Source organism: Mus pahari, chromosome 18, assembly GCF_900095145.1.
Source record: "Mus pahari chromosome 18, PAHARI_EIJ_v1.1, whole genome shotgun sequence".
Classification (NCBI taxonomy): domain Eukaryota; kingdom Metazoa; phylum Chordata; class Mammalia; order Rodentia; family Muridae; genus Mus; species Mus pahari.
The window spans coordinates 15,419,388-15,431,066 of record NC_034607.1 but is presented as its reverse complement, the minus strand read 5'-3'; the positions used below and the strand labels follow the sequence as shown (position 1 = coordinate 15,431,066).

At 52.0% G+C, this 11,679-nt stretch overlaps 1 protein-coding gene across 3 annotated transcripts in view; it reads left to right on the top strand.

Annotated features, from left to right (window-relative positions):
• The first annotated feature begins 5,023 nt into the window (after positions 1 to 5,023).
• The window catches only part of Mdfi (MyoD family inhibitor), a 19,388-nt gene continuing 12,732 nt past the window's right edge, over positions 5,024 to 11,679 (top strand). The window contains exons 1-2 of one of the 3 annotated variants that reach the window (XM_021217935.1): positions 5,024 to 5,402; positions 6,703 to 6,789. In XM_021217935.1, the coding sequence (XP_021073594.1) occupies positions 6,714 to 6,789 (76 nt within the window). In that variant the 5' untranslated portion in view covers positions 5,024 to 5,402; positions 6,703 to 6,713. The other 2 variants (XM_021217933.1, XM_021217936.1) reach the window with 2 other exon arrangements.

Below are 11,679 nucleotides of genomic sequence, written 5' to 3'. Positions count from 1 at the left end.
TTTTTGGTTTTTTTGAGACAGGGTTTCTCTGTGTAGCCCTGGCTATCCTGGAACTCACTTTGTAGACCAGGCTGGCCTCGAACTCAGAAATCTTCCTGCCTCTGCCTCCCGAGTGCTGGGATTAAAGGCGTGCTTGTATTTTTATGCTACATTATTCCACCACTACGACCAATGTGGATTCCAGCTTGTCCAGAGGGATAAATAACCTGAAGGATGAGTCAGAGTGATAAGTCCACAAGTCAAGGAACTCAAGATTGATGGACTATGGTCTATCCATCCATCCATCCATCCACCCATCCATCTACTAATACAGGGAGATATTGCCTAATATTTAAAGACTTTCTGTGTGGTGTGATAACAAAAAAAACCTTATAAATAGGCTGTTACACAATATCATGAGTATAATTATTCTAACTGAGTTGGACGTTTCAGAATTTTATGTATATGAGTGCACTGTCCCTGTCTTCAGACACACCAGGAGAGGGCATCAGATCCCGTTACAGATGGTTGTGAGCCACCATGTGGTTGCTGGGAATTGAACTCAGGATCTCTGGAAGAGCAGCCAGTGCTCTTAACCACTGAGCCATCTCTCCAGAGACATTTCAGAATTTTTTTTTACTACAGTCTAAAGCAATCATGTAATGTAACAAAACCCACTGAATTAATGTACTCTCACTGGGTGACTGTTGAATGTTGAAATAAGGGCTGGAGAGATGGCTCAGTGGTTAAGAGCACTGAATGCTCTCCCGAAGGTCGTGAGTTCAAATCCCGGCAACCCCATGGTGACTCACAATCTGTAATGAGATCAGATGCCTTCTTCTGGTGTGTCTGAAAAATAATAAATAAATCTTTTTTTAAAAAAAGAATATGTATGTGGGGGAACAAATTTCCCAGTGACTGTTTATGTCCTAAACCACAAAAGGCATGGTCCATGGAAGAAATAATTGATAAATCCGATTTCATTAAAATTATAGGAAAAAAAACTTGTCAATAAGACTGAAAGAAAATATTTCCAGAAGTCACAGCTGTTAAAAGGCTGACTCAATGGATGAAGGGCTTGCTGTACAAACCGAGGGCCTGAGTTCAAATCCTCAGTGACCACATAAGAAGCTGAGCCCAGCTTACTGCCTGAACTGTGGGGTAGAGTAAGGAGGACTACTGGGGTCTGCAGCTGCCAGCCTATTGCGACATGTTCAGTGAGGGTGACAGGGCAGAACACTGATGTCCTTGGCTGGCCTTGCACACATGGGTGCACACACATACACAAGTTTTTAATTATAGGAAGAACTATCAAAACACGTTACATTATTATTTATTTTATATTTTTGTTATTTTCATAAAATAGTGAACCACTGGGAACGAAACTCAGACATCTCACCAAGGAAGATATATAAAGATATATCATATACCATAGAAGATATATATGATAAAAACATTTAAAAGATATTTTATTTATTTATAATTTTTAACATCCTGACCAGTATTTTCACTCCCTCCTCCCTCCTCTCTTCCTAGTCCTTTCCTTCTCCCCCCTCCTACCTCTCCCCCCTCTTCTGCCTCTCCCCCGTCTCCTGCCTCTCCCCCCCCATATCCACTCCCCCTTTCTTCTCTTCAGAAAAGGTAAGGCCTTCCATGGCTATTAACCAGCCATGGTATATCAAGTTGCGGTAGCACTAGGCACCTCCTCTCCTATTAATGCTGATGGGAGAAGGGTCCCAAAGGCAGGCAGAAGAGTCAGAGGCAGCCCCTGCTCCCACAGTTAGGAGTCCCACCAGAACACCAAGCTACACGACTGTAACATATGTGCAGAGGACCTAGGTCAGTCCCATGCAGTCCCTCCCTATGAAAACGTGATTTGGCATCATGTGTTATTAGAAAAAAAATACAAACCAGGACTGGAATTATAGCTGTGCACCCTCATGTATTATTAAAAAAACACAGACTTAGTTCTGCACCCTCACAAACAGCTTGTTCATATGCTCGGGGCTCACAGGCCAGCCCTCTGTGAAAGCCAAATGGCTCACACATCTCATGCTGACTCCTTTTAAGACAGGCTCTCACTGTATATACACATCTGGGCATTATACAGCCCAGATCTGGGTGATATCCAGCATCAAGGAAGGGTTGGTTTTGGGGTGTCTTGGTCAGGATTTCTATTCCTGGACAAAGCATCATGACCAAGAAGCAGTTGGGGAGGAAAGGGTTTATTCAGCTTACACTTCCATACTGCTGTTCATCACCAAAGGATGCAGGACTGGAACTCAAGCAGGTCAGGAAGCAGGAGCTGATGCAGAGGCCATGGAGGGATGTTCCTTACTGGCTTGCTTCCCCTGACTTGCTCAGCCTGCTCTCTTACAGAATCCAAGACTACCGGCCCAGAGATGGCACCACCCACAAGGGGCCTCTCCCCCTTGATCACTAATTGAGAAAATGCCTTACAGCTGGATCTCATGGAGGCATTTCCCCAACTGAAGCTCCTTTCTCTGTGATAACTCCAACTTGTGTCAAGTTGACACACAAAACCATCCAGTACAGGGGGAGATTGTGCTCTTGGTGGTATTAATTAATTAATTAATTAATTAATTTATCTATTTAATATGTGTATGTGTCTGTACACAAAAGTGTGAATGCACTGGGGAAGGCACACATGCCACTGTGCACACATGGAGGTCAGAGGACTGCAGAGCGGATTCTCTCTGTCCACTTCGACACAGACGAACTCAGACTGCCACGCTGGCAGAGCAGGCGCCTTTACCCGCTCATCCAGCTCAACTGCCCAATATTCATTGCTCTTTTGAGTCAGGGTCTTATGTAGCCCAGGCTGGTCTGGAAATTGCTGGGTAGCTGAGGCTGACCTTGAACTCCTGACCCCTCTACTTCCTCCTCCCAGTGCAGAGATTACAGACACTCAAGACCATGCTCAGTTTACTCTGGCTTTTGACATATAGTCTCCCTATGTAGTCCAGGCTGGTCTGGAAGTGTAGCCCAGGCTAACCTGGATCTCACCAGCCTCCTGCCTTGGCATCTGAATGCTGGAATTACAAGCAGACACCTGTAGTATGTCTAGTTAGAGCTGGAAAGTGACCCTTAATTCCTGTAGAATAGGCTCCCCTTACACACAGCATCCCCACTCCCTCCAGACGTTGTGGTGCATGCCTGTAGTCCCAGCTAAACGAGGGCCGAGACAAGGGTGGTCAGCTGAACTGAGAAGTTGGTCAGTCTAGGCACACTCCCCTTTACATGACCCTCATCTGGGAGGCTCTTAGCTCCTAGAGACCATGTCCTAGCTTTGGTTTCTAGGGTACCAAGACTACAGCTGTGGTCCAGCTGTAGCACACAGCCTAGCTGGCTGGGCCCTGTCCAAGACAGGAAGTAGGGAAGACTGGCACATGCTACTGGACATGAGGGGTGTGCAGCACTGCAGTGGCCTGGCTTTGTGTGAGTTCATTGAGAAAGAAAGGGAAGGGAAGTGCTTGCTCTGCTTGGGAGGGCCTTGGGGCTGCAGAGCCTGTGCAGTGGCTTCTTGTCATCTTGGTTATTTAGAGGGCTCTGGAAGAGGGGTAGCAGAACCCCGGATTGGGAGGCTCTGTTCCCATTCATCTTGTATGAAGCCCCTTTCTCGTTTTGGTGAGCTTTCAATGCACCATAGCAGAGGAAATATAGAGTGGAAAGGGGGGTCCTTCCTGAGGACCCAAGTTCAGATCCCAGCACCCACATCCTGCTAATCACAGTTGCTTGAAACTGCAGCTGGGGGGGGGGTGTCCAGTCCAGTGCAGCCTCCCTGTGGTGGTTTGAATACGCTTGGCCCATGGGAAGTGCTACTCTTAGGAGGGGTGGCCTCGTTGGAGGAAGTGCATCACTGTGGGGGTGGGCCTTCAGGTCCTGTGCTTAAGTTCCACCCAGTTTGGAAGATAGAGTCTCTCCTGGCTGCCTTCAGATCAAGTTATAAAACTCTCAGCTCCTTCTTCAGCACCATGCCTGCCCGGATGCTGCCATGTTCCCACCATGATGATAATGGACTGAACCTCTGAACCTGTAAGCCAGCCCCAATTAAATGTTGTCCTTTATCAGAGTTGCCTTGGTCATGGTGTCTCTTTACAGCAATGAAACCCTAACTAAGACACTCCCCAAGAATGTGCCCACATGTGTGTGTGTGTGTGTGCTTGTGTGTGTACACTCATGCACATAGACAAATACACACGCATGTAATTAAAAACAACAAAAAGGAATCTTTTTTTTAAATAAAGAAATATTTCTATATTTCTTTCTAGAAATACAGGCTGGGCAGATGGGAGCAGTTAATGTGTGAGGATGGGCGTTTGGCTCCCCAGAACCCATGTAAATGTTGGTTGGGGCACAGAGGCCTGCCCAGGGCTTCAGCCTCAGAAGGCAGAGTCTGGGGATCCCTGGCACAGGCTGGCTAGCAGGGCTAGCCATATCTGCGAGCCGTGGGTATGGTGGAGAAGGGACCTTTCCTCAATGAGTAACATGATAGAGGAAAGCCTGCATCAAACTTGTGTTGCTCATGGTGGGGATATAGCTCAGTGGGAAGAGTGCTGGTCCAGCATACAGGAAGCCTCATCTCTAAAGCCCCTCAAACCGGATGTGGTACCCAGTAATCAGAGCACTTGGGAAGTAGGAGCTTGGTCATCACAGAGGAGTTTGTGGCCACACTGGACAGCATGTTGTCCCAACAGCAGGAAGTTCCCGCACCACAAGCACCCTTGTGATACTTGGTACAGTATCATAATACTAATTAGTAACAGCCCTCAAATCCTGTTATCTAGTTCTTCTGATTGTTGTGTCCTCAAAGGGCGCACATCTGTGTGACTAGCGTGCGTGCATAACGTAAAGGTGTTTCTGCAGCTACACAGATGTAAACGTAGACTTCTGACAGGGTGGGGGTGGGGCGCTTTGACATCCCCCTTGGACGACCTAGAAACAAAGAGGCTCCAGGATTGCGTTAGTCCCAGAAAAAAAACCAGAAAAAACAGAAAAACTTAAAAGGCGGGGCGCTAAAGCTAAGGAGAGACTGGGGAGTTGCTTTTGAAGGCAGGTGAGGCCCGGCCTACCGGCTCAGGTAAGCCGGGAAGAATGCAGCAGCCGCCAAACCCTCCCGCGGGCGCGTCGCAGTGACTCAGCCACTACCAGGAAGGAGGAGTGCTCCCAAACTCTGCGACGCCCCCAGACAGCAGCCTGACCTCCGAGGCTCTGGGACGCCAAGTCTCCCGCAGCGAGCAACTAGACATCCAGGACGGGACCCCCTCCCGTCCCGCTTTGCACCCAGCGCAGTCACCCCTGCCCATCCCCCGGACGTGGCCGAGGGCGGTGAGAGAGCTGCGGGCGCCGTGGGGGCCACGCGGGTCCCGGCCCCGACGGCGCCCAGAAGACCTACAAGAGCTGTAAGTAGTGACTTCGAGGACTGGGAGGCGACCGTGGGGGGAGCTCCATCCTTGGCGTCCCAACTTTCCTCTCGGTTGTAACGCCGGCTGAGAGGAGGTGTCCTGCTGGCGCCGCCGCCTCCCTAATTAGCCCTGGTGGTGTGGACCCAGACGCCGGGCTTGGAGGCAGCTCGTGTCCAGTGTGAGTTCCATAGGGACTTCCCACCTGAGGATCACCTCCACGAACCTGCCAAGCCCCACCTGGCTGCCTACAAGCTTCTGGGGTCACTCTGAGGGTCTCCAAGCCCTCCATCCCCCCACTTCTTGATGACAGTTCCTCCGCACAGCCAGAGCTTACAATTCCAGTCGGACCAACAGACTGGCCTCTCCTCAATCCCTTCTACACTCACCCTCGTGTGAGAAAGTTGGGGTGACAGCCTGGAGCCCAAAGAGGGGATGGGCAGTCCTAAAACAAATTCCCGTATCCAACTGGCACTGGCGGGGGTGGCAGGCCTCCTTGGGGATGTTTTTGGCTGCTATGGGACCAGGAGGCTGATGCGACACCAGCCCAGCTTCCCGGAGAGCCAGTTTCTGACAGACTGAGCCCCATACTCCAGGCACCCAGCTCCGAAGTGGAAACCCAGGACTTGAACAAAGGCCACCAAAAGTACTAGATTGCTCTGATCTTCTGGACAACGCGATTTGAGGGCTACTATTACTCAGACCTTTGTCCCAGGGTGATTTTTGACTTCTTTCTTTTGATATTCTGGAAACTTTTACAAAGTTTAAGACCGAAGGAAAACATGCAGCCCCTTGTGCAAGCCGCGAGGTTCTCCCGGCCCTGGGTAGGCGGAGATCTGGGGAGACTGGAGATCCTGGCTCTGAGCGAGGGGAGGAAACCAGACGAGCTGGCTTCCTGTGGGGGCTCAGGCCTCGGACGCCCCGCGGACAGACGTGTCCTGCCCAGGCAGCAGCGAGTCCCGCACGGGGGAGGGGACGCCTGAGGGGGGCTGAGACAGCGAGGAGGGGGCGGGGACGGGGTGGGCCAGGGAAGAGGGGAGGAGCGAGGGGGCTGGAGCGAGAGAAGGAAGAAGGAAGGGGCGATCGGTGGGTGCGAGCTGGCCCTGGAATGGGAACCAAGAGCGAGTGAGCAGGGAGGGGGCGCGGGCGACACCCAGGTGTCGCATGGCGGGGTCCACGAGGTGACCTGCCTAGGCCAGCAGCGCGCAGCTTGCACGAGTATGCGCTAGGACACCCACTCCGGTTCCCCACGCACACGCGAGGGAGGCCTGCCCCGCCCGCTGAGCGCTGTTTTCTCCAGGTCCCAGGCCGATGTCCCAGGTGAGCGGTCAGTGCCCTTCTCGCTGCGACGCGCCTCATGGAGTCCCCAGCGCTGCTCTGGACCCAGGTAGGAGCAGGAATGGAAATCGACCAGAGTGGTGTGGAGGCTGAGAGAAGTTTTGGGGGTGGGGCTGTTGGTCCTCTTGGAGACGTACAGGCGGATGGCCCCCCGGGAGCTTGGGTGGGGGTTGGGTGTGGGAAGTCTCAGTATTGAGGACGAGGTTCAAGGGGAGAAGAGGGGAGTAGAGGGCTAGGGTGAGGAGGCAGGGCCCGGAGCAGGCGGCCATGGCTGTGCAGAGTTGGCTCCAACTCCCGCTAGCCTCAGCTACACACACACACACACACACACACACACACACACACACACTCCGTGATGTCTGCCCATAATATTGGGATTTGTGGCCGAACCATTTCTGCCCAGTGTGTAAATATTTATGAGGGCCTTAGGCGGGGTGTGTGGCAGGGAGGGGGGGCGGTGTCTGAGTCTCTCTTCTTCCCTTCCCCCAAACTAAGCAGACTGTAGCTGGAGCGCTCTTTGAAAACTTTTGTCTCAGCAACTAGTGGTTAGGAACCTGGCCGCTTCCCTCCTTCTTGCTAGCTGAAGTTCCCTCCGGTCAGTCCTTATTCTGCGTTGGGTATGCGTGCGGGCGCGCGCGCACACACACACACACACACAATCTACAATATGGTAAAATGTCCCTTCCCCCACCTCAGAGGCTAAACTACCCTGATTGCCCCAGGAACCTACAGACTAAGGAAGAGTGTGTGCCTCCCTGGGGGCACCTGCCAAATTAGCTTTCCAAGCCCCGGCCCTCACAGTCTAGAGTTTTCTCTGAGGCTCACGTGGACATCCAGATTCGTTCAGAGTCAAGAGTGGCCAGGGTGCAGAAGTGTAGGCCCAGATTTCCTGACTTAAACCTGTACTCGGGGCTCAGTCGGAGACCCTGCCTTCCTCCCACCGAAACCAACCTCTCCTTTCCCCCAACAGTCAGTAATGAAAACCCAAGCCCATCCTGGACCTCAAACTCCCACCATGGCCTTGGACAAGTTCTTTCTCCTTCTCTAGGCCTGCCACCACCCAAGTTTGTCTGTCTGTCTGGGGGATGGTCTCAGCTGCTTGTCTACCTGGCCTGGCCTCTCCCAACTGTAGAGGTGGAGGGTCTCCCAAAACTGAGTGATGCCTGGCCAGTGGAGTCTAATGTGTCTGTGTTCTGTCTTCTCCAGCCCTAACACCCTGTTCTGGTAGAGCCAGTAGAATCTTGACTCAAGACTTAGAATTCTGGGATTCCCTCCTCCAAGGACCAGGCTCCTTTAGCTTGGAAGGACAGAGGGGAGCAGGGGGTTGGGAGGCCTTTGTGTCTGTCTGGTTTCTCTCTCTCTCTCTCTCTCTCTCTCTCTCTCTCTCTCTCTCTCTCTCTCTCTACCCCCACCCCCACCCCCACCCCCACGTTTCCATGCTTGCTTTCTTCCCTTATTCGTTTGTCTCTGCGCTCTTCTGTAATGTCTCTTTCCAAGATCCCCTCCCTCCTCTGACCTGCTCTCCACCCAGTGGCAGGGGAGGAGAGCAGAGTGTGCTCAGGACATGCTGCCGAAGTCCAGGGGGAGCTGCTGGGAAGGCTTAGTCCTGGGCTGTAATTTGAGGCCCCTAGGGTTCCAGCAAGCCCCCTCCCCAGCCTGAACTGGGCCAGACAATGCAGCTTTTATAACACTTGTCCTGTTCCTGCTACCCAGGAAGCCCAAACCGCAGGAGACTCAGCCAAAACCCCACAGACTTTGGAGACCAGAATCCCCCTTGCTCCCTGTGTGCCCACAGAACAGTTGGCCATGACACTGTTCCCTAGCGCAGACACTGCCGGCTCAATAGCCAGGGAGTGACATGGCCTCCTCTCTCAGGCATCCAAGATACAGACAGGGCACAAGAGGACTCAGGGCAGCCCTGGTTAGGGCAGGTGGCCAAGCCCTGAGATTCTGACTCCTCACTGGCCTCTACCTCACCCATTCCTGACAACCCCAAGGGCCTGGCTCCCTAACCCGCAAGATTTCTGCCCAGCACTGGAAAGTTACATTTCTACCTATGGGTCTAAATTCAGTTTCCTGGAAATTGAAGCCTTTGGACTTAAAACAACTGGATTGAGCCCAAGCGGCAGCTCAGACCCTCTCCAGTCCTCCACTCTCCGTGGCCTGGGTCTGTGACTAGTGAATCCACACTTGTAACATGGACATCAGAAGAGTCCACCTTCTCCTGTCTCTTTAGGGTTCAAAGCCAGATGCCACCCCTAGTCCTCGATGTGGCCCCTCTTTCTCCTTTCCCTTACCTGGGGTATTCTGGGTACCAACACTCAGTCACAGAGGTGCACAGGTAAATCCTGACCACCAAGAGGGAAGGGGATGGACGGACAAGGGCCTGGGTCTGTAGAAGGCAGCAGCGAGGGCTTCATTGCCAAGTTGTTGGTATAACATGGCTGTTTGGATAAAGGACTGATGTCGCGGGGGTCAGGGAAGCTTTCTGGAGAAAGACACGATGTTGTGGCTAAACCAGAAAGGATGGTGGCAGCGTGGTCATGAGGAACTATATATGCAGAGGGAGTTTGGCCAGAAGCTGCTGTGATAGCCCAAGGGTGTGGATAAGCTAGTCTGCCTGGAACACAAGACCTTTGTACATTCACTGAAGATGTGTGACCAGAGGCTTTGAATGTCCGCTCAGGCAGAGAGTGAAATGTGGGGTTCCAGACATCACTCTCTAGCCAGAAGTCCAGATCGTCTCTCTCTAGAGAGAGAGAGATGGTCGTAGCCCAAAGGGCAGGGAGCCCAGATCCACTGTCCACAATGACAGTGCCGGGACCTGGACTTGGAGTTGCAGAACAGGAGCTGGCCAGGCTTGAAGTGAACCCGTCCCACCTGGAAGAGGTTCTCCCCTTTCTCCCTGGACCCCACCCCCGATCCGATGGATAACGGGCCAAGGAAATCCACAAGGCCCCTGCCGCTGCTGTGAGTCTGTCTCCCTGACTTTCTCCTGTGCAGTGTGTAGATTTAAATACGTAACGTCCACTCCTTTCTAGAGCTCTGACGTGCAGACCGGAACCTTAGCCCATGTAGGGATGAGTATGTGTCTGAGTGAATCCTGCCTGGATTTCACCAGGGGTACAGGACACTGGCGTGTTTGAGGTCGCTGTGTACATTAAAGAACGATGTCGTTCTGGTCAGGTGTGGGGTAGATGGCACCTGCGAAGACTCCAGCTGCGGACATCAGTCCCTCTCTGTCCTGTGGGTCCTTGTGCATGCCCCTATAGTGTTCCCTCATGGCCTTAGCCAGCTATGCCTTTCCCCCACCCTCCCTTACACTCACGCCTCAGCAGAGTCCTGCAGAGATCCTCTCTTCTCCAGGGCCAGACAGCAGAGTCTTTTTGGCCACAGAAGGGAAACTGGGCTCTCTAGCCTCCTCCGCCCACCTGTGGCTCTTCTGTCTCACCTATCCCAGAAGTGCTGTTCCCAGCCCGTGACTTGGGGTGGGGTGGGGGTCCAGATCCATGGGGGTAGCATCTGCAGAGCAGATGGGTTTTCCTGACTCAGCCTTTTCCTTCCAGTACTGTGGACCTGACTCTGAGCATGTGCTTCGCCCCTCTCTTCTGCCTGCACCTGTGACCTTCCTAGCTTCGGGTCCGCCACCTCCGTGTCCAGGCTGAACCACTGCACTTGGTCCTAGAAAGTTCCGTTTCCTACATGGTCAGCTTCCTCGGGCCATGGTCTGTCTGGTCTCTCTAGAACTTTGGTGTTCCTGCCAGGCTCAGGGTCACCAGCCATGTAGGTGATTATTGTTAGGAGAGACACTTGAATGAATGGGACCGAGACGGGGGGGGGGGGCCTCCCATCTCCTTAAACCTTCCTCTTCCTCCCTCTCTCCTTCCCCCTCCTCCTCCTCAAGCTCTGGGAAGCAAAAGAGCAGGAATCTTGACTCCATCAGTACTGTACACTCTGATGACTTCAGCAAGAAACCTGGGAAGCCAGGGGCTTTTGGTGGCCGGCTGCCGTCTTAGACCCCCATCCTCAGTAACTCCGAAGCTTCCTCAGGCCCATCAAACTGGAGGCTCTGGGGTCTTGGTTCCTCTTCTCCATCCTGGAACCCAGCGGTTGTCTAAGATTCAGTTGTAGCTGCTCACTGCTATTTTGTGGGTTCTTCTTTTTCACCCCCTGACACTAGATAGGAGAGAAACAAGCTTAGAGGGGAGAGAGGAATTAGGAAAATTCCTGAATCTAATCTCTTTTCGTTTCTTCTTTGACCATGGCTAACAAACCGTAACCAACCCCACTAAATAACCAACAGCCACTGACAGGGCCTCGTGGGGTCCCTGCGTTTATGAACCCTCGGAAAAGTTCCCATAATTCCAAGGGTCACATGATCACAGGAATTCTCTACAGCTGGCAAAAGTGTGCTCCTGCTAAAGCATGAGGTAAATCATGTCCTGCTGTGGACAGTCCATAGCAGCCCCGCATCCTACACTTGGGATAAAATGAAAACACATGCTTATAAGATTTCTGCGTGCATGGTTTTCTTTAAAGAAACCAAATTCCAGAATTCTTAAGAATATCACTATACTCAGTGGATTGTGCATTCTCTAGAGTACCTCCTGGCATGTATATGTGCACACATATGCATACATGCCCCTGTATATGCACACATACACCTACATACACACACCCCTACACACATCCCTACACACACCTACCCACACACACCTGAATATACATACACAGACACCTTTATGTGCACACATATACCCCGACATACACAGACACCTGTATGCACGCACACACACCCCTATACGCATATCCTTACATATACATACACACATCTACATACACACACAACTACATATATACAAACTTACATCATACACATACAACTACATATATACAAACTTACATCATACACATACAACTACATATATACAAACTTACA